Source organism: Acinonyx jubatus, chromosome A3, assembly GCF_027475565.1.
Source record: "Acinonyx jubatus isolate Ajub_Pintada_27869175 chromosome A3, VMU_Ajub_asm_v1.0, whole genome shotgun sequence".
NCBI classification, from domain to species: domain Eukaryota; kingdom Metazoa; phylum Chordata; class Mammalia; order Carnivora; family Felidae; genus Acinonyx; species Acinonyx jubatus.
Window position 1 is genome coordinate 116,225,451 of NC_069388.1, and position 24,331 is coordinate 116,249,781.

The 24,331-nt window shown below is 44.2% G+C and overlaps 1 protein-coding gene across 1 annotated transcript in view; it reads left to right on the forward strand.

Moving 5' to 3' along the window:
• The first annotated feature begins 372 nt into the window (after window positions 1-372).
• Window positions 373-24,331, forward strand: part of IFT172 (intraflagellar transport 172) — a 34,365-nt gene continuing 10,406 nt past the window's right edge. Inside the window, exons 1-26 of the mRNA XM_015064163.3 lie at window positions 373-575; window positions 3,057-3,200; window positions 3,473-3,585; window positions 4,026-4,065; window positions 4,358-4,423; window positions 4,632-4,711; window positions 4,924-5,011; window positions 5,918-6,132; window positions 7,041-7,164; window positions 7,565-7,660; window positions 8,546-8,707; window positions 9,081-9,134; window positions 9,377-9,480; window positions 9,656-9,741; window positions 13,635-13,747; window positions 14,585-14,752; window positions 18,800-18,936; window positions 19,172-19,279; window positions 20,641-20,725; window positions 21,021-21,113; window positions 21,610-21,687; window positions 21,913-22,161; window positions 22,341-22,419; window positions 22,617-22,737; window positions 22,894-23,038; window positions 23,764-23,853. Of these exons, the coding sequence (XP_014919649.3) occupies window positions 537-575; window positions 3,057-3,200; window positions 3,473-3,585; window positions 4,026-4,065; window positions 4,358-4,423; window positions 4,632-4,711; window positions 4,924-5,011; window positions 5,918-6,132; window positions 7,041-7,164; window positions 7,565-7,660; window positions 8,546-8,707; window positions 9,081-9,134; window positions 9,377-9,480; window positions 9,656-9,741; window positions 13,635-13,747; window positions 14,585-14,752; window positions 18,800-18,936; window positions 19,172-19,279; window positions 20,641-20,725; window positions 21,021-21,113; window positions 21,610-21,687; window positions 21,913-22,161; window positions 22,341-22,419; window positions 22,617-22,737; window positions 22,894-23,038; window positions 23,764-23,853 (2,877 nt within the window). The 5' untranslated portion in view covers window positions 373-536. The remainder of the gene's footprint in view (window positions 576-3,056; window positions 3,201-3,472; window positions 3,586-4,025; window positions 4,066-4,357; window positions 4,424-4,631; window positions 4,712-4,923; window positions 5,012-5,917; window positions 6,133-7,040; window positions 7,165-7,564; window positions 7,661-8,545; window positions 8,708-9,080; window positions 9,135-9,376; window positions 9,481-9,655; window positions 9,742-13,634; window positions 13,748-14,584; window positions 14,753-18,799; window positions 18,937-19,171; window positions 19,280-20,640; window positions 20,726-21,020; window positions 21,114-21,609; window positions 21,688-21,912; window positions 22,162-22,340; window positions 22,420-22,616; window positions 22,738-22,893; window positions 23,039-23,763; window positions 23,854-24,331) is intronic.

Here is a 24,331-nt window from a genome sequence, read left to right on the forward strand (position 1 = left end):
ATGAGATAATGCATGTACAGCACTTTGCACAGTACCTGGCAGATAACATGCTGAGCATTCACTGTTAGCTATCATTATTAGCCTTTTGACCCCGTGCAAGTCACATAACGTATTTGGGCTGAATTCCAGCAGCTGCAAAAACGTCTATGAAAGCAATTGCCCTGCTTTCCATCAGGGTTATGATGATTAAAAGAATGCATTCAGGTACACTTACTCACATCAAGGCGCGAGAAAGACTGTGATTACGTAGCTCCCCGACTTGCTCAGGGCTTGTGGGCGTGGCTTGAGCCTGGGCTTGCAGGCAACGACGGGATTGGTTGAGAGGATTCAATTCCACTCGCAGTCCCGCCCTAGATCTCAATGCGCCTGCGCACGTTCTGTTTGCTTCGCCGCGAACCTACGTGGTGACCTTGCGAAGTGTGTGGCGCTCTGGTCGCATCTGCGTCAGCGGCAGTCGCTGCGGCTGCGTGGCGGGTTGTCCAGGTAACCACGGGAGTTGTCGCTGACTGGTGGCATCTGAGAGACAGGTGTTCGTCATGCAGTTGAAGCACCTGAGGACCCTGCTGAGCCCTCAGGTGAGGAGTTGCGTGCCTCTTCCCACCCCCACCCGCCTTCAAGTTCCAAGAAAAGTGAGGGAACGGAAATTTAATGATGTTGAGCGCCTACTGTATGCGGAAGACCGAAGGCTCTAGCGATGATCCCGACTGTGTGCGGCCGATAGTGTTCAGTAGGCGAGACGGACCGCTAACCTCGGTAGCTTTCATTCCGTTTCCTTTAACATCAGTTGTGTACGGGGCCCCGTGTTGGGCGCACATGTAAACAACGAACATAAATCTGCACCCAAATAAACCAGCGCTTTAGGTGCAGGCCCAAAAGAGGGAGTGTAGGAGACCTTACGTTCCTTCTGATGATGCAGATCTCAGACTCAGAAGAGGCGGGGCACTGAGGGAGAAAGCCTAAACCATGCTGAAGAAAGGCTGGGTTTTGGAGCTAGGAGACCAGAATTTATATCCTAGTGGCAGCTGTACTTTTAATACATGACCCAATACCGCTGACTTTAGCCCAGGCCACAGTCTCTCTGAGCACTCACCCAACGACTTCATTGGGAAAATGGAAGTAACAATAATAACAACCTTAGGGGATATGATGGAAGAGTTGAAGTAATGTACACAAAGTCCACTGTGAACCGAAAAGCAGTGTAAAAACTGATAGACAAGAGAGGAGAACTTTCAAAATTCAAAGAACAAAATTATACAAAGCTAATAATAATACCTGCCACCGTGTATGTTTAATATGTTTATTATGCAAGGCAGCTTAAGTTAAGTTAGGATTGTGGTTTGTGGAGTCCAGCATACATGGATTTAAATCATGGTTCTGCCACTTATTAACTGTGTAGGTAAGCTTGAGCAAATTACTTAACCTTTCTGAACCTCAGGTTCCCCATTTGTAAAATATGCATAATAATGGCATCTATGTCAGCTTTACGGGGTAAAATGAGGTAACGCATATCGGGTGCTTATCAAAATGCCTAGTCTATGGTAAGATCTTGTTGAAGGTTAGCTATTATTATTGTTTCCTGCCCCATTTAATCCTCATGACGGTGCTGTGAGGAATCAGGAAGGCTTCACAGAGGATGTGGCATTAGGAGGATAGAAGGAAATTGGGATGAAAGAGAGAGGTGCTCATTGCTCAGTAAACTGCCCCCAAAACTGTAATTTAAAAATTCCTTTAGCCTAGTGGAATAATTGGAAATGAAAACCTCCCTCAGTCTTTCAAAATAAGATGTCATGATGCCGGGAAGGGCAAAGGCCCAGGATTGGGCAAAATGATGAAGATGATGAGCCGTGGTTGTTGAGGCATCTTCCACCCTTGGAACCGAATTTAAGCAAGAGTTGGAGGGCGGCAAAAGTGGTGGTATGGCTATTTTCTGCCTCTGGTTTGAGGACCTTGATGAAAGGGGGCCTTTTTTTTTTTTTATAACCCTTTACCTCTGATTTTGGAAGTAGGTGGGATAGGAGTGAAAAGTACCAAAGTTTTAAACCAGACTTCTAGAACCCAAGTAATTCATCACACAATTGGAGCAGAAACTAAATTTTTTATTTCAAGGAGGGAAGTCCCTAGTGCAGAACCATTGAGGACCAACACTCGTGGTGGACAGATGTGGCAAGAATAAGTCACTGGGAGATGATCACTTCTAACCTGGGCTTCTGTTAAGGGACGGGAGAAGGGTAGAAATGCAAAAAACTAACCAGGTGGCATTGTTCATCCTAAGTCTCAACTCTGATTATCTATCTTACTCCTCATTCTGGAACTTTCACCATATCTCCTTTTCCTACCAAATAAGCCCACACTCCTTGGCCAGGCTTCCAAGACCTTTCCTGAGCTGGCCTTGCTCTGTTTTTCTTGCCTTATCTCCTCTATTCTATTTGCAAGATAGTTTCAGCTAAATTAAATTCCTGTTTCTTGACTAGACTTGCCTTTGGTCATAAGTTCCCCATTTGTGGATCCATTCCTCAGAGCTTAAAGTTGATCTTTTAAACATAAAATTATCTCAAACTTCTCCAAACTATTATTGTGCTTTGTACATGCCACTTTTATGGGACTCTTCCTGTTTTTGCACCATATTATTTAGCCTGGGGCAGGAATCAGATTTTGCTCTTTGTCTCCTTTTCAGCCCCTGACCAAGCGCCTTTCTCAGTATTCAAACAAAATATTGAAAAAATGGCTAAAGACCAAACCTTATCGGACCAATTGAATTTACTTCAGCAGCAGACCTGGAATATGAGGAAGCAAGGCCATTGCAGGGCAAATTGGTACAATTGATTTAGCATTGTCACCTCTTAGTGTATTTGCATTATGGGTTTCTGGAAGCACCTGTTCTCCTGGTCCAGGGTTTTATAGCCTTGGAGACCAGGATGCGTCACAGGCATCTCTTTGTTTTAAGTACTATGGTGAGGAAAATTGACCAAAGTCACCCTAGAACTAAAGGAACTAGAAATGCTTCTGCCATTCTAAATGAGCGCCTGGGTTTGTTTTTGCCCCCGCTGCCTCTGCAGGATGGAGCTGCAAAGGTGACCTGTATGGCTTGGTCCCAGAACAATGCCAAATTTGCTGTCTGCACAGTGGACCGAGTGGTGTTGCTGTATGATGAACACGGAGAGCGGAGAGATAAATTCTCCACCAAACCAGCTGACATGAAGGTGAAGAGAGTACTCTGTGTGTACCTTAACCTGTTACTGGGGCCTTGCAAACCTGGCATTCTTCCTAACCGACTCTCCAGCCATAAGCATGGGAAGTGGCCTGTCTCGTCTTTTCTCAGGATAAATCCCTCAAGCCCATTATGGTCACGCGTGCCCCTTTTCTTCTCTTTTCTCTTCCATGTGTACTCATTATTTCTTTTCCTTTTCTTTCTTTCTTTCTTTCTTTCTTTCTTTCTTTCTTTTTTTTTTTTTTTTTTTTTTTGAACTCTTAGTATGGCAGGAAGAGCTATATGGTGAAGGGCATGGCTTTTTCTCCTGATTCCACTAAAATTGCCATAGGACAGACCGACAACATCATCTATGTTTACAAGATTGGAGAAGATTGGTGAGGATAAAGACTGGGATGTGGGGTGACCTGGAAAAGAAGGAGGAGGCAGGAAGAAATGCCTTACCAGGGAGGGGGAGTAGAAAAGATGATGATCCAGGCTGAGACATGGAAAGCAAAGGCCTTCCAGAGACTGTTGTTGATTTCCTGCCTTTGCTTGCCCCATGTGTTCTGACATCACATCCCTGGAGGAATCAGCCTAAGGTCAACATGAGGCCCTGTGAGATCCTGGGAGCCCTGGTGATACAGCATCTTTGTTATTGTTCCAAAGCTGTTCAGTCTCCCTCTTATACCTCCTTTCAGGGCTCCTGTGGAATGGTAGGGAACACTACGGGGCCAGGGAAAGTATCTGCTCTTTCTTCCCTTCCCCCAGCATCTTGTGTGGCAATTTATTTTTATGAAAGTGTTTTTAATACGCTTTCCCTCCTTTTGTTTGGCAGGGGTGACAAGAAAGTCATCTGTAACAAGTTCATCCAGACGGTAAAGTTCAGACCAATTTCTGGGAGATTAGAACACACAAACGTGTATCAGTATATCTACTTATAAATGTAACCAAGTGTTGTATTTTTTAACACTGAATCTGTCTTTGTACTGCAAGGATGGTGCTGCCAGGCTGCTCATCCCCATCTGCTTTCCCCAGTAAAGCCTAGTTGTGTCCTCTCCTTCCTTATAGGCAACTGGGGTGGTAGCATGTGGCAGGGAGGTTCAGGTTGTTGTAATTGTGCTGAGCTACATAGACAAGGTTATCCTTTCCATGATTTGCTTCCTACAGAGTGCTGTTACTTGTCTGCAATGGCCAGCAGAGCACATCATTGTCTTTGGGCTGGCTGAAGGGAAGGTAAAGGAAGAGAAACACAGGAGAGGTTGTGGGTGGGGATAATGGTTCTGGAGAGAGAAATATGGTTAAACTTCTCCTTTAAGGTCAAGTTGTGTGTTGGGGGAGAATACAGAAAGACCAGTGTTTTGTTTTTTCTTTTTCTTCCCTTAGGACCTGGGTGAGATTGAAAGTAGCCTAACCAGATTTGTGTCCATTTTCCCATTTTCAGGTTCGTTTAGCAAACACTAAAACTAATAAGTCATCTACCATCTATGGGACAGATTCCTACGTTGTATCACTGACAACAAAGTGAGTAAGGAAGAGCGGTACCCCAAGAGCTTGGAAATGTATGAAGAAGCATTGGGGATGTCAGGACTGGGAGACTATAATATGGAAGCTGGGGAGGGCTGGTAGCAGGAACCCCAGGCAGGGTAGTGTGGGACAGGGAAGGGGAGTTTCTTGGTGAGAAACGATAATCTCTTCCTGTATTTCTTTTCTTTCCTCCTTTTCTCCTTTTTTAGTTGCTCTGGGAAAGGAATTCTCTCTGGTCATGCAGATGGCACCATCGTTAGGTATTTCTTTGATGATGAAGGTTCTGGAGAGTCACAGGTATAACTAAAGGAGGCTCTGGGATAGGGGGTAAGGAAACCCAAGATCCGTCCCAGAGGAAGTGGAACATTCAGATTGAGATGCCCAAGGGATGTGGCTATAGGAGCAAGACTTCTGAGAGAGGCATTTGGATATAGCCACAGACAGGGTTTGTGTTCAGGAGGCCAGAACTTAGTGTTTGTGGGAAACGGGGAGTCAAGTTGATTGATTCTGAGGGTAAGGAGATTATTTTCATTTATGTAAAAGATATATTTATGTGTATAAATTCACAGGGAAAAAAAAGCCGTTTACCCTCAAGAGGGAAAAGGAAAAAGATGGGAGATAAAAGAAATGTTCACATTTTACTGTATATAATTCTCTGTTGCTTGAATTACTTACGTTAAGAATTACTTGTGTAGGGACACCTGGCTATCTCAATCAATAGAACATGTGACTCTTGATTTCAGAGTCATGAGTTCAAATCCCACATTGGAGGTAGAGATTACTTAAGTAATTAAAACTTAAAGAAAAAAAAAGAATTACTGTACTTTTGTAATAATTAAATTTACATCTCCTAAAAAGAAAGTCATATGCTCCCTGTGGGCCTACCCAGTGTTGATTAATGTGTAGGTCATCTCCCTTTGGAGGGCCTTCTAGGTGTTTTAAGACCTCCTACATACAAGTATTTTGAGGTTTCCTCTTGAGCACAAGGTCAGTAAGTGTGTATATATGTCATATGTATGTGTGTGAGAGTATATAACAGAAAGACAGTTTGTGGAAAAAAAAAAAAAAAGTTTGTGAAGTCCTCCAGATTAGGATGTTATTAGGGTGGGAAAATGTTGGGAGGAAGATTTATGCAGAGTAGGATGGTCAGAGTGCTGGAGCTGTCAAGGTCAGAGTGATTGAAACCCTCTACTTCTGTCTTAGGGGAAGTTGGTTAACCACCCATGCCCACCCTATGCCTTGGCTTGGGCAACCAACAGCATCGTGGCTGCCGGCTGTGATCGGAGGATTGTGGCCTATGGAAAGGAAGGCCATGTGCTACAAACTTTTGATTACAGCCGTGACCCTCAGGAGCGGGAGTTCACCACAGCTGCAGCAAGTCCTGGGGGCCAGTCTGTTGTGCTGGGAAGTTATGACAGGTGGGTCCCCTTTCACATGCACTTCAGCACACTTTCCGTGTACACTCTGCTTTAGCCCAGTTATTCTCAACCAGAGTGGGAGACTGGATGAGAATCAAGAGTATGTTGAAAGAGATCCTTAGGTTTTAATTCATACACTTCCCTCTTCCTGCTCCCACCATCCGTTGGCACTCTGGCAGTTCCAGAATACACCAGCATCTTGTGTCTCTGTGCCTCTCCCTGGGACTCCACAGTAGAATTCATCTCTACTTTCTTTGTGTTACCATTGCCCCTTTTCAGACCAACTTAGTGTTTGTCACACTATATTACACTTTGATGTTTGTAGCTGTCTGGCTAAATTGAAACGCCCTTGAGAAGAGGAGCCTATTCAAAAAAATTCTTTTTAAATCTCCAGTGCTTAGATTAGCATCTAGTATATAATACATGCCTAAATGTTTGGTGAATGAATGAATGAATGAATGAATGAATGAATGATGTAACAGTAAATAAACACCCTGGGTCTGGGTCCCCTCATATCCCTAGAACACTTTTAACCTCAGCTTTGTCGGTCCTACCTTTCTATCCCCTTCAATATCATGTATATCTCTTTCTTCCTTCTTTGTTTCCTACCATTTCTCTTTCCTTTTTCCTTATTTCTCTGCTACTGACAGCTCATTTTTCTCACCAGCCACGATCTCCTTTTGTTGTCTCCACTCCCATCACTCACCCCACTTTACTTTTGACTTGATTTTCCCAACTTCCTTCCATTGAACCTTTCTGTCCTCTGCTACAAGACTCCCTAGACTGTGTGTTCTTTTTTACTTCTTTTATTCTCCAATACAGCAAGACTCATTTCCTTCAGTTACCCACCCATTTCCACTCTTTTGCTCAGCCTCCCTCTGTTCTAAAAGCCACCTACTTAATTTCAGACTTCGGGTGCTCAACTGGAGCCCTCGAAGAAGCATCTGGGAAGAGGCAAAGCCCAAGGAGATTGCCAACTTATACACCGTCACTGCCTTGGCCTGGAAACGGGATGGCTCACGACTCTGTGCGGTGTGTTTACTAGTAATCCCTTTCTGCATGGGTGACTTTCTCCAAACTAGGAAAAATCTTGCCTTTACCTAAAGTACTCTCTCCTGAAACTAGAGAATCTCCTCTTCCATTTTGACTCCAACCTAAAAATATGACATTAAAGGCAGGAAAGAGAAATTCACACTTTATTAGAAGCCAAAAGAGACAGAGTTCTGTAGACAGAGCTGATTTCTCTCTTTCATCCCATCATTGTGTGATACCCTTGAGCCCTGTGATTGCCCTCTTTCCATCTGGTTCTTCCAAAAACTGCCAGCCCTTTTACTGCCAACTCTTCTCTAGATTCTAGAACCTAGGTTTTGAGGGTGTCTCTAGATACTCTCCCCAGGCCTGTTACCTTTTATGCTGTCATTCTTCCTCCTAGGGCACACTCTGTGGTGGAGTGGAACAGTTTGACTGCTGCCTCCGGAGGAGCATTTACAAGAACAAGTTTGAGTTGACATATGTGGGACCTAGCCAGGTAAGCAGCTGATGGCCTGCCTCACCGCAGTCTTGCCTGCGCTCATTCATCCTTGTGATGCTTTCCTGCCTTCTGGACATAGGCACAGTGTCAACCTTAATCCCTGGCAGAACTGTTCTGGAGAACAGAATGTGTCAGGGCAACTGCTTGGCAACTTTTATGCTGTAGTTCTTCCAGCTTATTACAAGAAAATATAAACAACGTATCTAAGGACCTAAGAGGTACAGAGATTGCTACTTACATCTTCCTGGTTTAAAACTTTACTACCTGTATGCTATCAACTGGGGAATATGATCAATAAGATTACACGGGTATGTCACATCGCTTTAGGGCCTCTGAACTCACCGTGTATGACGTTACAAGCTAATTTCCTAGTCCCTGAGCTCATTTTTCACTATCTCTATACCCTTTTCCTTTCATTTATTATTCATTGGTTCCTTCATTCTTTTATTTTCTCTCCATTCTCTGTGTGTGAGCACTATTAGGTATTGAGAACACCAAGATAATTATTTGTAATACATTGTCCCTTAATGAAGATCATTCTAGCAAGGGAGACAGACACATGAAACAACAATATAGTACACCATGGTTGAAGTCATCATAGAGGTTTTTACAAAGAGGTACAGGAATGTAGAGTGATTGGTTTTACCCCATGGAACTTACAGAGTCATAGGTATTGTGAGCACCTAAAGAGATAACATATGAAAGCATTTCATAAATAGTAAAGCACTGTGTGAATGTGAGATTTCATTTTTACCAACAATATCCTAGGCCAGATGAAGAAATAAGATGTTAGCTTTGTTTAACACTGGAGGTGGGCCAAGGGCACGGCATGTTTGGGTTGGAAGAGGCCTGTTTACTTACCAAGACTTGTTCCTTACCAAGGTGATTGTGAAGAACCTGTCATCGGGGACCCGAGTGGTACTCAAGTCACACTATGGCTATGAGGTGGAAGAGGTGAAAATCCTGGGAAAGGAACGTTACCTGGTGGCCCACACATCAGACACACTGCTGCTGGGGGACCTGAACACTAATCGCCTTAGTGAGGTAAGAACCAAAAATGAAGGGGTGGGGAATGGAGCATCTTGAGTTGCTACTTCAGGCGAGCCAGGGCCCCCAGAGGGAAGATCTCTGGGGAAAGCTCTACCATTCTGGTGCTGGGGAACTGATAATCCGGGAGTGAGACTCAGGAAGTCCAGAATCCTGGAATATGAATCCTCACTATTGGACTCTTGGACTGTTCTTATGCTCTCTCTCAGAAACCTAGAGACTAGGGCAAAATCTGACACAGCACCTCTTTTGTGCAATGTCAAAGCCTTCCTAAACTCAATTTCTCTGCCTCCTACCCTTTCTCTCAGCATGGTCTTGGATACTCACCCACATTGTTCCTTATGTCTTCTCCCTCCTCCCTCCTTGACAGGTAGCTTGGCAGGGATCTGGTGGCAATGAGAAGTATTTCTTTGAAAATGAAAATGTGAGTAGAACTTGATGAACCATCACCATCTCAATAAACCTCCTTCTAGCTCCTGTGTCAGAAGGATGGAAAGGGGCAAGGGGTTGAGGAGACAGCAGATAAAGGGGGAGGGTGAAATAGGCAGAAGAACAGAATAAAGAGAAAAGTGGGAGTCACTTTGAACTGACACTACACCTCCCTCTACTGTTTGTCCCTTTCTTCTTGCAAACTTTCCACCATATGACAATTCCATTCATCCCCAGGTGTGCATGATCTTCAATGCTGGAGAGCTAACCCTGGTGGAATACGGGAGTAATGATACCCTGGGTTCTGTACGTACCGAATTCATGAACCCCCACCTCATCAGGTAACCCCACAAGGTTCTCTAAATTTTTGAAACCCCAAAGAATTCCTTTTTAACGTCTAACTCGTATAACCTCGGGTTAATCTAAAAACTTCATTCTGTATGGTACTTCAGGGCCCTTGGTAAATATTACAGTGGCCTAAGCCCATTTTGCCTTACCTCACCCTTCATGTTTCAGTGTCCGTATTAATGAGAGACGTCAACGAGGAATTGAAGATAATAAGAAATTGGCTTATCTTATTGATATAAAGACTATCGCTATAGGTGAGTAAGACTTTGTCATAATTCTAATAACAGAATAGATGTTTATATACACTTCCATATCACAGGATTGTGTGCAGTGGAGAATATAGGAATCTAAGAGGCACCAGGTAAATGTGTGACCCCGCTCTTACAGAGGATATGTGAAATGTTCAGGTGTATGTGTGTGTGTCTATATGTAGATATCTGCATACAGATACACTGCTACATATATAGTCCTGCCCATATAATTATTCATGTTCTCTAGGCACGTATCTTAGGGCTGGAAATTGTGAATTGTAGAGAAGAACCATTAGCAAATTTATGAATCTTCCTGTCTAGACTTCATAGGGTAATAGACTATTAGAACCGGAAGGGGGCTTGTTTTCTGCATATTTTGTCATTAGTAACTAGTGATGACAGACTTTATTTGGATTTCACAAATGTTCACATAAATAAAGTTTATTCTACATATTAATAATTAACTCTGCATTATAAAATGTTTCAAGCATAGGAAAATGTGTATAGAATAGCATAGTATTCCCTAAGAAGTATAGAGAATAGCGTATCCGTATAGTGTTAAGAACTATAGTTGTTAAGAACAAGGGTCTGGAGTCAAACATCCCCATTTCTGTACCTAGTACCTGTGTGATCTTAGGTAAGTTTCATAACTTTTCTGTATCTCATATTTCCTCATCCACAAAATGGGGATCAGAATAGTACCTACCTCATATGAAGAGCACTTAGACTAGTGTCTGGCACATAATAAGCACTTCATAAATGTTAGCTATTAATATTATTACATGTGTACCCACACCCCGTTCTGTCATGTCCTGACCTCTCATTGTATTTACTTTGGATCTTTTATCTCTTGTCTTATTGAGGGACATTTAAGTTGTTGGTTTTTCACTGTCTCCAGTGTTTCTGTTCTCTGAGGTTTATACCTAGAGTGGAATTGCTGAATCATAGAAGAGGTACATCTGCAATTTCACTAAATATTTCCAAATTGCTCTCCAAAGAGATTGTACCAATTTACATTCCCACCAGCAGTTAGAGGTCCCAGTGTTCTTCATCCTCTCCAATACTTGAAATTGCCTGACTCCATAATTTGGCTCAATCTGTTTATATGAAATAATATCTCATCGTATTAATTTTTTGTTGTTCATTTGTTTATTGGCTGTTTGGATTTCTCCTTCTGCATATTGCCAGTTCTTATCCCTTGCCTATTTTTAAAATCAGGTTGTCTTTTCCTTGACTTGAAGGAGTCCTGTGTATGTGTGTAGATAACCTTATCATTTGTATTGTAGATACTTTGTCTCAGCATCTTTTAGTGTTCAGACTTCTTTAATTTTAATGTAGTTCATTTAATCACTTTTTAAGAAATAGTTGATTTTTGAGGTCTTATTTAAAAAGTTTCTTACTCCTGGGGCGCTGGGTGGCTCAGTCAGTTAAGCCTCCGACTTCGGCTCAGGACATGATGTCATAGTTTGTGGATTTGAGCCCCATGTCGGGCTGTGTGCTGACAGCTCAGAGCCTGGAGCCTGCTTCCGATTCTGTGTCTCCCTCTCTCTCTGCCCCTCCCCTGCTTGTGCTCTGTGTCTTTCTCTCTCTCAAAAATAAACAAACATTGAAAAAAAATTTTTTTAAGGTTCTAACTCCCTTCTATATTTTGCTTTTCACCTGGAATTAACTTTTGTACATAATGTGGGTATAGATCATATTTTACTTTTTCCATATTTAACCACTTATTGGAAGTCCATCCTGTACTCACTAATTTGTACCATCACTTCTCATAAATTGAGTTTCCATATATGTATGGGTCTGTTCTTTTTTTTTAACTTTATTTTTTATTTTTTAAAATTTACATCCAAATCAGTTAGCATATAGTGAAGCAATGATTTCAGGAGTAGATTCCTTAATGCCCCTGACCCATTTAGCCCACCCCCACTCCCACAACCCCTCCAGCAACCCTCAGTTTGTTCTCCATGTTTATGAGTCTCTTCTGTTTTGTCCCCTCCGTGTTTTTATATTATTTTTGTTTCCCTTCCCTTATGTTCATCTGTTTTGTCTCTTAAAGTCCTCATATGAGTGAAGTCATAGGATTTTTGTCTTTCTCTGACTGACTAATTTCACTTAGCGTAACACCCTCCAGTTCCATCCACGTCATGGCAAATGGCAAGATTTCCTTCTTTTTGATTGCTGAGTAATACTCCATTATATATATATATATATATATATATATATATATATATATATATATGCGCCACATCTTCTTTATCCATTCATCCATCGATGGACATTTGGGCTCTTTCCATACTTAGGCTATTGTTGATAGTGCTGCTATAAACATGGGGATGCATGTGTCCCTTTGAAACAGCACACCTGTATCCCTTGGATAAATGCCTAGTAGTGCAGTTGCTGGGTCGTAAGGTAGTTCTATTTTTAGTTTTTTGAGGAACCTCCATACTGTTTTCCAGAGTGGCTGCACCAGCTTGCATTCCCAATGTATGGGTCTGTTCTTAGGAGACTTTTACATCTCATCAATTTTGTATTTCACATCAGATTATTGACCTCAGAAATGCAAGTAACTGTAATGGAAATAGTAATATAGTCCAGTGGCCTATGAGCCATGAAACTTTGGACAAGTCCCCACACTCCGTAGGGCTCATCTTCAATGTGTATAAAATGACAGAGTTCTTCTCTTAACCTTTTTTGGTCCCTGACCCCTTTGAGTATCTAATTAAAATCATAGATCCTTTCCCAGAAGAATATATATAAACACATAATTTTGTGTATAATTTCAGGGTGTTCACCGACATAGGGCCCCCACAGCTCTAGCGTTCTATGATTTTACATGTAAATTGGGACATTAAAACATGGCCTTATGATTTTGCTGTTTGTTTAATTAAAAGAAATTTCATTTTTTTAAGTTTATTTATTTTGAGACAAAGCATGCATGTGGGAGGAGTAGAAAGAGAGGGAGAGAGAGAATCCCAAGCAGACTCTGTACTGTCAGCACAGAGTCCAATGTGGGGCTCGAACCCACGAACCATGAGATCATGACCTGAGCCAAAATCAAGAGTCGATCACTTAACCTAGTGAGCCACCCAGGTACCCCTGCAAATTTCATTTTCAAGTTGGTCTTCTCAGCTGTAGACATTAGCTGATATTTGTCTTTAGCTTCAGCAGGTATAACCAAGACAGGATGTTGCTCGTTGTTAATATACATAAATAAGAGTTGTGAGTGGGCTGTGTTCAGGAGAGTCTCTGAAAGCATCCTAGTCAATCCTGAGTGGTCTGTGCTAAATGTGATCATTTCTCATATTGTCTGCAGACTTCACACCGAACAAACATCCATCCCCAGTGTGGTCAGCCTAACTGTAGTCAGAGGTTCCTCCTGGTTTGTATGTGTGCCCTCACCGCTGTTTGCCCCTTAGTGCTCTTACATCATAGGCACTCAAAGTGCAGGTAACTCCTTGGAGCAAATAGGATCATCAAGGTCATTTCATCCATCAGTTTTACCTCACTGGGGTGCTAGAATTGGGGCTCTTCCTTAATGTGCTCAGTGCTGCCTTCCAGAGGATTTTGTGAGTAATGGAAGCCAGTTGCTCTGATCTGATCTGCTAGGAGACAACTCCAGGAGTCCCAGAGAAGAATCACATTTCTTGATGGATCTAGACCTTTGAGTTAACCACAGAGTTAAACAAAACCTCTACAATTTTAGAAGGAATCTAGCATCTTAAGCATCTTCGCAAAATTATGTTGCATTGGCCATTTGCATTCCTCATATTCTAGGCTGATGCAACGTTCGTAAAGCCCAACAGACGAGTGAAGGCAAGACCTTTGCAGGCTGCCTCATGTCCTGTGTAGGATTATATGGAATCTATTCGCTTAACCCTATCTCCTTTGCTTTGTAGTGGATCTGATTGGTGGCTACAACATTGGCACCATCAGCCATGAGAGCCGTGTGGATTGGCTGGAACTTAATGAAACTGGACACAAGCTTCTCTTCAGAGACCGGAAACTTCGTGTGAGGAGGTTTACTAAGGCCTTAACCATTGAGTGGTCCATAGAGGATGTAGTGCTGCCTGCCTGCCACCAGGGATTGTGGGGGCCAGGATGGGACATAGTTCCTTGGTGCTATGCCATTAACATAGCAAAAGGCACAGAAGAATCAACATTATGTCTGATATCACAGCCCATCCTGTATTACCCATGAGATTGTATCATGATGGCACCAAAGTCAAGAGGAATTTGGGAGCTGCTTTTTCTCTTACTGTTTACAAGTCTAATGCCCTCATGAAACTGCCTCACCCATGCATGCCTAGCTGACCTTTACCCACACCTGCTGCAGTGTTTTTCAGCTACTCTTACCTGACAGCATTGAAACTGGCTCAAGGATAGTCTCCCCTCAGCCCCTTATTGACTCTAATCTCAATATGGTACCACCAAAGAGTTCAACATCCGGGGCAGAGAGACAATCTGGTGATTTTTAATTTCATTTCCATTGTTATGTGAAAGCCACACCACAAATATCCAGGCCATTTAATTTGCCTGATAGCCTCACTTTTGTGATCCAGTGTGGCAACTCTGGCCCAGAGTTACTCTTAAGATTGAAAGTCCAACCATCACCTAACTTAAATTTCTGGGTGTAGATCTTTGCTCATTTGGTCATCTCTTACTTGTCAGAGTGCTGATGTAACAAGTCAATATAAACTTCAAGGGTAGCAGATTAGAATGCTTTGAAATTCAGAATGTACCTGATTGGTGGGTTAGTTCACCATGTTTCACCATTAGGGAAATGGTCAAGGTCAGAAGATACCCCATATCCCCTTCTAATTGTGCTGTCTACCTCTTTCTCCTTCAGTTACATCTATATGATATTGAAGGTTGCTCTAAGACAATGATTCTCAACTTCTGCTCGTACGTGCAGTGGGTCCCAGGAAGTGATGTGCTGGTAGCTCAGAACCGAAACAGCTTGTGTGTGTGGTACAACATTGAGGCACCCGAGAGGGTCACCATGTCCTCTATTAGGGTATGTCGACACCAGGACGCCTCAGGCATAATGTCAGACTGACTGATTAGAGCCCTGAGGAAGCTCCAAAGGTTATTTGGTTTTCTCTGGCCCACCACCCATAATCTCTGTGATGGAGTTGGCAAGTAAAGCTTAGACTCCCCCACAGCGGGCCAGGCCCCAAAACCATCCTTGTTCAGATTCCTGACATTATATGAGGTCCTTGGAGTATGGCTGTCTATTACAGTCCTAGGAATTCACCAGGTCATAATGAGGAGTTCTCTTAAGCTGGAAGAGCCCCAATAAGAGGGGCAGTTCTGGGCAGTTCCTGTGTGCTGATTCTCTGTTGTAAGCCAGGAAGAACTTCTTTTTTATCAGACTGAAGATCAGACCCTCCTTCCTATCCCACCAGCATCACACACATTCCAGTGATATCCCAACACCTGGGAGGAACCTGTGAAAACCAAAGAGGCCCCTGTGTAAGGCTAGGATGATTGGTATAGGTATGGATAGAACACTCTTTTGTTCTTTTTTCTCCTTTCTTGCCATTTTAGACTAATTAAGTTTGGGGTTTTTTAGGTTGTTTTGTCCTTTTTTAAACACTTGTTTTTTACTGTTTTGCTTTGGAGGTTATACATTTTATTCCTATAGTGGTTACCCTTAGAAGTTGGCTATATAACTAACAGTCTAAAGTTATCTAGCATCTAAACCCCCCCTGCAAACAATACAGGGCCCCTAACTTTGATTACCTCCCCTCTGCCATTATTGTCCAGTATTTTGTCATCCCCAAAGTTAGACATTACTCTTTTAACACAGCCATAATTTGTTTAGATTTGCCATCATGGCACCAGTTTCTCTGTTCACTTTTTCTTTTTGCATTGCTGATCTTCCCTCTGGAGTTAACTTTTCTTCTTCTTGAAAGACAGTGGTTTTTCTTTTGTTTCGTTTTATTTTTATTTTTTTTTATTTTTTTTTTTAACATTTATTTATTTTTGAGACAGAGAGAGACAGAGCGTGAACAGGGGAGGGGCAGAGAGAGAGGGAGACACAGAATCTGAAACAGGCTCCAGGCTCTGAGCTGCCAGCACAGAGCCCGACGCGGGGCTCGAACTCACAGACCGGGAGATCGTGACCTGAGCCGAAGTCGGCCGCTTAACCGACTGAGCCACCCAGGCGCCCCTATTTTTATTTTTTTAATGCTTATTTATTTTTGAGAGAGACAGAGTGTGAGTGGGGGAGGGGCAGAGAGAGAGGGAGACACAGAATCCAGAGCAGGCTCCAGGCTCTGAGCTGTCAGCACAGAGCCTGATGCGGGGCTCGAACTCATAAACTGGGAGATCATGACCTGAGCTGAAGTCAGATGCTTAACTGACTGAGCCACCCAGGAGCCCCTGAAAGAAAGTGTTTTTTGTTTTTTTAATTTTTTTTTTTAACATTTATTTTTGAGACAGAGAGAGACAGAGCATGAACAGGGGAGGGGCAGAGAGAGAGGGAGACACAGAATCGGAAGCAGGCTCCAGGCTCTGAGCCATCAGCCCAGAGCCCGACGCGGGGCTCGAACTCACGGACCGCGAGATCGTGACCTGAGCTGAAGTCGGACGCTCAACCGACTGAGCCACCCAGGCGCCCCTGAAAGAAAGTGTTTTTAAGATAAATGCTCAGTTTCTGAAAATTACTGAAATGTAATTATCTAAATTTTTTGTTAAGTTTATTTTGAGAGAGAGAGAGAATACTCTTCACCAGTGCAGAGCCTGGTGCAGGGCTCAAACTCACGAACTGCGAGATCATGACCTGAGCTGAAGTCACTTAACCGACTGAGCCACCCAGGCATCCCTGAAATTTTTTTTTTTTTTTAAATAGGCTTCACACCCAGCACGGAGCCAAAGACAGGGCTTGAACTCAGACCCTGAGATCAAGACTTGGATGCTTGATCCAAGGCAACCCTGGATCTGAAACCCAGGGTTCAGATATATTCCCTGGGCAACCACCCAGGCAACCCTATATGAAAATGTATTTATTTGGCCTGTTCTTGAAAGATACTCGGACTTAGTACCCGATTCCCAATTGACAGTTCGTTTTTCTTAGCCTTTTGCAAATACCATCCCACTGACTGATTTCCTTTCTTCTGAGAAGTTTATTAATAGCCCTTTCTGTCTTTTCTCTCTTGTTGCTTTTAAAGTCTTTTCTTTCATCAGTGTTCTGAAGTTTCATTACAATGTCTCACTATTTCCTTTTACTTAGTCTGTTTCATATATTTGTGTGGTATGTGGCATATTTGTGAGTACACGTATTTTCATCAAGCTTGGCAGTTTCTCATCCGTGATCTCTTCAGACGTTGCTTTTTCTCTTGCTCCGTCTAGTCTTGCCCTCAGGACTCTAATTAGGCATATGTTCAATTTCGTGTCCTGTCTTTGTGCCTCTGTAACCTCTCTTTCATTTCCCTTTCTTTTTCTCACTCCAGGCTACATTCCTGATTATTTCTTAAGATAAATCTTTCAGGGGCGCCTGAATGGCTCAGTTGGTTAAGCATCCAACTCTTGATTTCAGCTAGAGTCATGATCTCACAGTTTTGTGGGTTTGAGTCCCACGTTGGGTTCTGTGCTGACAGCTTGGGATTCTCCCTCTCTCTTTGCACCTCCCCTGCTCACTTTGTGTCTCCCCCAAATAAATAAACTTTAAAAAAAAAAGTTCAGTAATTCACTTTCATCATTGTCTAATTTACTATTTAAACCACCCATTGAGTTTTTTTGCTTCAAATATTAAGTTTTTCGTAAGGTTTTATTTGTTTCTTTCTCCAGGCTGCCTGGCCATTTTTTTTTTAGTATATACGCTACCAAAGTGAGCCCAACATGGCCATTTTTGATAATCTCTTATTTATTGCTTAACTTATCATTTCATTTTTTAGGTCTTTAAACGTTTTACACGTATTTTATATTCCGTAACTTTTTCCCGTAACTATCTTTTTTCAAGTTTTTAAATTTTTATTTATTTTGAGAGAGAGCGAGCATGCATGCACACGAGTTGGGGAGGGTCAGAGAGAGAGAGGGACAGAGAGAATCCCAAGCAAGCTCCATGCTGTCAGTGCAGAGCCTGATTCAAGGCTTGAACCCACAAACCACAAGATCATGACCTGAGCCGAAGCTGGATGCTTAACTGACTGAGCCACCCAGGCACCCCATCATGACTATTATTTTTAATGTCAGAAATCCTTGGAGGTCCAAAACTGCTGCAGTTACTATTTCCTCCTTTATAGTGGCTAACTTGTATTTTGGTACTTTTTTTTATTGAGCTCATGTTATGTTGAATATAAACTTTTAGAATCTTAAGGGCCTAAAATGGATTTGTTTTCCTGCAGAGATGATTTGTTTGCTTCTGCAAGAATCAGGCATATTAATAACTTTTGTTCCCTTTATTGAAGAGAGGCTCCCAGTATTCATGAGGGAGTCTCAGATTCAGCCTCCCTATCCTGCTGGAGGACCCATGATTTATTCTCTCCATAAGTGTGTGCCTTCAGGGCAGCTGTACCCTTTTACTTGCTCAGCTTCTGTTTTTTCCTGCTCAGGTTTTAGCACACTGATCTCTTTCTTTATTTCTTTTCTTTCCTTCTTTTCTTTCTGTTCTTCCCTTTGCTCCTTCCCTTCCCTCTGTTTTCTCCCCTGTTCCCTTCCTTCTTTCCCTCCTTCCTTCCAGTAGAGATGGGGTAGGAAGCATGCCTAGTGATTTCTTCAGATGAACTCAGCAACTAATGCATTATAAAGTATGTCCCAGGTTGAAGTTGTATTTTAACAAGAGGATTCAAGCTAGAAGCAGAAGGGGATGCGCATTTTGTCAGTTTACCTCCAGGCATTAGTGCTGGCACAGCTATGAGTGTACTTTAACCCAAGGATATTACCATAGATCAGGAATTTTTACCTGCTTTAAAGAAACTAAATGTTAGGCAAACAAGGGCCACTGTAATTCCCTCGACGTGTGAGCAGGGGGGTTGGGTTAGGGTGGGTCTGTTCTGCAGTGGAGGCGGTGGAAACACCAACCTGGAATTGGGTGGGGGGGAACATTGAAATTTTACAGGGTGAGGTCATAGGCCTGGAGCGAGGCGGGGGGAAGACCGAGGTGATGGTGACTGAAGGTGTGACTACAGTCGCCTACACACTGGATGAGGGCCTTATCGAGTTTGGAACAGCCATTGATGACGGCAACTACACCCGGTGAGGGTCTGGGCTAATAACCTGCCAGGTGGTGGGAGAATCTGGTTCTGAGGCAGGAGGACTTGGAATGGGTGGTAAAACCGGCCACATCTAAAAAGAACCTGGTGGGAGGAGATTAGACAAAAAGGGCAAACAATTGCCTGACCCTCCCTACCCCTTTCCCCCTGCCCCCTCACCAGCCTTCTTCTGTGTCTTGCTGACCCTGGACTGTTGCTTTGCTTCCTTCTCTCTTCAGGGCAACAGCCTTCTTGGAGACTCTGGAAATGACCCCAGAAACAGAGGCAATGTGGAAAACCTTGAGCAAACTGGCACTAGAGGCAAGGCAGCTCCACATTGCTGAGAGGTGAGGTAGACCAGAACTGAGGTGCTGGGCAACTAGGAAGGATGGCCAGTGGGCATTTTGCCTGTGGGCCGCTCCTCCAAGTGCCAAGACACCACTTCCATCCCGTGCCAACAGTGTCATCCTAGAACCCTTGCATGTAGTTACTCCAAACATTCTTCTGTCCTGGGTTCTAAGAGTATGTCTTTTACTGCTTTTGCTTCCCCTTCTTGTAACTAGGTGCCCTTTCAGAGTTTTAACACCCATATCCTCCAACCCATGCATCACTGTGTATTTACAAACATGGATTAGGAGTGTAGTTAGTAGGACAGACTTGGGTCTCCAGACTTCGAGTTGTCTTGTCTCCATTTACCAGCTTGTATAACCTGCAGTTCAGTTATCCTTTCCAAGCCTTGGTTTCTCAATTTCCTGTATGTAAAATGGGGGTAATAATAGAATTTACCTCATTGAGTGGTAAAGAAAACCATGGTGGCAGTGAAGAAAGTAAGAGAATCTGTGCAAAGTGCACAGTAAATGTCTGTTGCTGCCATTTTGTGTGGGAGTCCTGTATCCCTTCTTTCCCAGCTAGGCTGCCAGCTAGTCCCAGGGGCTCTGACCCAGCATCTTCAGAACATACCCTGGATCTCTCACTGTCCAGCTCTACTGTCTCCACCCTAGAACAGACCACACCTCTCCTACCTGCAGTGTCACAGACGCCTCTTAATTAGTGTCACTGATACTGTTCTTACACCCCTACCATCCGTTCATCATCCCATGAGAGCTCAGGTGACTTTTTAAACCACAAATTAGATTATGTCTTTTTTTTTTTTTTTTTTTTGCTCAGAACCTTCCAGTTGTACTTAGTATAAGACCCATACTCCTTGCCGTGTCCTAAGGCCCAACAGTATATGGCTTCTGCTTCCTTCTTATACCAGGTACCTATTTGCTCATTAGTCTCCAGCCGCCCGTTGAGCACACCAAACTCACTCCGGCCATCGCACCTTTACACTCACTGTTCCCTCTGCCTGGAATAGTTTTTCCCCATCTCACCGTGACTGACTTTTTCTTATAGTAGGTCTCAGCTCAAATGTCGGCTCCCCAGGCCTTCTCCGACTACCAGCTTAACTGTCTATATGTGATATCACACTACTTTATTTTCCTTTTCATTCTTTGAAATACCTTTGTTTGTTTGCTAATTATTTGTTTCCACTAGAAACTAAATTCCCTGAGAGTAAGGCCCTCATCTATCTTACCCTCTTGTGTCTCAAGTGGCAAAAATAGTGTCTGGCACATAATCAATGTTCAGTATATATCTGCTGAGCCAGTGAATTCATGATGATTCTGTACTAATACTGCTTATTACCATTATTGCTTCCATACTACAGGTGCTTTTCTGCTTTGGGCCATGTAGCAAAAGCTCGATTCCTGCACAAGACCAACGAGATTGCAGATCAAGTGTCTCGGGAATATGCAAGTATTATCCTCCTGAATCATTCAGTCTCTCAAGCTGAGATTTCTCTTCATGCTCAGCACCCTGATCCCTAGCTTTCCAGCCATGGCTCTTTTCCTCTGTTCTGGCCGGCCATCCCACCTCCACCCAGAGTCGGACCACTCTGGAATTGCTTGCCAGACCTCTTCCACCTCTGGCACTAAGCCCCATGAAGTTTTTCAGCTTCCTCATCTCTCTAGCCTTCCTGTCTAGGCTCACGTAGACAGAATGGCTTCTGCAGCAGCAGAATAACCAGAACCTTCTTCCTCCCCATAGGGTGGAGAAGGAACAGACTTCTACCAGGTCCGAGCACGCCTAGCCATGCTGGAAAAGAACTACAAGCTGGCTGAAATGATCTTCTTGGAACAGGTGACGGGGAGAAGGGGGACCAGATTAAAGAGGGGACCAGGGTCGGGGGGAAGCAAAACAAACTGAGGGAAGAGCACTGGGGGAGAGCACTTAGACAGGTTTGTACAGTTAAATGCTTACTTACCCCTCTGCGTTAGTCCTTACAGTTACGTTTTTCTTTCATCGACTGTCTGCCATCTCCCCCTATACTCCAGAGCCTGTCCTGGCAATTCTAGCGCACAGAGGTAGATCCAGGTTTGTGGGGCCTGAAGCTTACACAATTTGAGGAGCCCTCTTTAAGAAAAAATACCTGGGAATGGGGGCTCTGCAACTAAGGTGCCCTGAGGCGTTAAGCGTCTCTTAATTTCATAATAAACCCACCTCCGCTTGTGCATAAGTAGAGGATGAGGCTTTTAATCCACATGGGCTGGCATCTTAGCGAGGCTAAGGAGAGCCTGTGATTTCTGATCCTCATGTCTTCCTGGTGCCCCTCTTTGCTCTGCCCGGGTTCCCCTAGAATGCCGTTGAGGAGGCCATGGACATGTACCAGGAGCTACATCGTTGGGATGAGTGTATCGCGGTGGCTCAGGCCAAGGTACTACCAACTCTGTCTTCTCCACAGTGCCCACAACTCACTTCCACCAATATCAGAAACCTCTCGTCAAGGAGGCTATAGCAACTGGAACAAGGTTGGGGCTGGAAGTTAGGACATTGGTGACCAGGAGGATTTCCGTTGTCACAGTGGGATTGTAGAAGCATGGGAAGCAGCAGGGCAGGAAGGAGGGATGTGACTCCTCTTGCCTCTCTGTTGCATGTCCAGGGGCACCCAGCCCTGGAGAAGCTGCGCCGGGGTTACTACCAGTGGCTGATGGACACTCAGCAAGAGGAGCAAGCAGGTGAACTACAGGAGAGCCAAGGGGATGGACTAGCAGCCATCAGCCTCTACCTCAAAGCTGGGCTCCCTGCCAAAGCTGCTCGACTGGTGCTGACCCGGGAGGAACTGTTAGCCAACACGGAGCTGGTAGAACATATCACTGCAGCCCTTATCAAGGGGGAACTGTATGAAAGGGTATGGCTGGCTTCCCATTCCTGTCCCTTATCTCCAGGGCCCAGTGCCCCCTCCTACCCAAGGAGTCCTGGAGTACGTAGCCCTCTGTGACTGGTTGCAGATTCTCCTCCTTTGGGGGCTGATACTTGATTCTTTGGGTGGTAGGGCTATCATTGTAGTAATGTGGTATGTGTTACTAGGCAGGTGATCTCTTTGAGAAGATTCGAAATCCACAGCGGGCCCTGGAGTGCTACTGTAAAGGCAATGCATTCATGAAAGGTACTACCACCACCAATCCAGTCTTCAGTGTTACTTGCTCAGACAGTCCCCTGGCACCTATTTTGTGCATCTGTTCAGGTTGACCGGCTCAGTTCTCCATTCCTCCACTTCACCTGTTTTCCACACCCCATTTTCCTGTCTTTCTTTTCCTGAGTCCCATCCCCAGAAGTCTTAACCGAGCACACTGTCTCTGGCAGCGGTGGAGCTGGCTCGATTGGCATTCCCAGTGGAAGTGGTGCGACTGGAAGAGGCATGGGGGGATCACTTGGTGCAGCAGAAGCAGCTTGATGCAGCCATTAATCACTACATTGAAGCCAGGTAAAGGGGTGCAAGGTGATGGGGCAAGTAAGGGCACCCGGGCCTAGAAGAAGAGAGATCACAAAGTGTAGGTTGGAGTATGCTTGAGGTGTCTCCCTACCTCCATCTGTCTTCCTCTTTTCTCATACATACGTGTGCCTTTCCCAACTATGCCAGGTGCTCCATTAAAGCAATTGAGGCTGCCCTGGGTGCCCGCCAGTGGAAGAAGGCAATTTATATATTAGATCTACAGGACCAGAACACTGCGTCCAAATACTATCCCCGTGTGGCCCAGCACTATGCATCTCTGCAGGAGTATGAGGTGAGGAAGAGTCCCTTCCTTCAGCCTGAGGCAACGCAGTACAGGATTAACAAAGAGAGAACCCAGAACAGGAAGTGGGGGCTACCTCACCATGTCCTTCTTCCTGGGTCCCAGCTGTATCAGCCACCTGAGTGGGAAGAAAGCAGTTTACTGCCCTTCCTTCATTCCATCATGACACAGACTCCTCTCCCAAATATATAAAGCTAGTGTCCAGCTCTCTTCCTATGCAGGCATGAGTGATTCTTCATGGTAACTCCATCATAGTTACAGTGTAGAATTGCCTTACATTGCAGAAATGGGAGACCCTTTTATTTTTTTTTTTTTTAATGTTTATTCATTTATTTTGAGAGACAGAGAGCAGGGGAGGGGCAGAAAGAGAAGAGAGAGAATTCCAAGCAGGTTCCGTGCTGGGAGCACAGAGCCGGATGCGGGGCTCATCTCACGAACCATGAGATCATGACCAGAGCTGAAATCAAGAGTTGGATGCTTAACCGACAGCCCTTTTAAGCTCCCATCTTCTCCATTCTGGTTTGGGCTAGTCTTGTTTTTTTTCAAAACAGTAGAAGGTGTGAGACCCCCATTGTCATCTTTTCTTCTCTGTTATTATACAATAGTAGTATCCCCAGCTCTCCTCCATCCCAGCTGAGGCTTGTTCTTTCCTTCCCTCGCAGGCTGCTTTAACTCTGTTGCTCTTGGCCTTTTGTGTCTACCTCTCTCAACCACAGATTGCCGAGGAGCTCTACATCAAAGGAGACCAGACAAAAGATGCAATCGACATGTACACTCAGGCTGGCCACTGGGAGCAAGCCCACAAGGTAGAGGGAGGGGTAGCGTTCATCAGAGAATCCCATCTCTCAGCGTCTGTTGCCACTTTCTTTGGTCTCTGATCTCCTCCTCCTTCACTGGGTTCCCTGAAAGCTGAGAAAGAGTACCAGAATGAAGTCTGGAGAACCTTGATCCCTAGCCACAGGCAAAGGCAAGGATGAAGAGGCCCTTGTTCCCAAACCTGTAATTCTGAAGCGGGCATGACGGGCTCAGGAGCTGGGTCATCTGAAACACCACTCCCCAAGCCCTGGTCACAGATACGACTTTGTTTCGCATCTGTTTCCTGAACCCGGTGGATACAGTGGGAATATGGGAATGGGGATGAATGCCCCCAGCACAGGGCATCTCTGACCCTTCTGCCTGAGCAGAATATAGTTCTTACTTTGCTCCTTATGGACTTGGAGTTCCCTGGAATGACTAGGAAAGCAACAGTAACCAAACTCCTGTGGTTGTTGGGAAAGTTCAGAG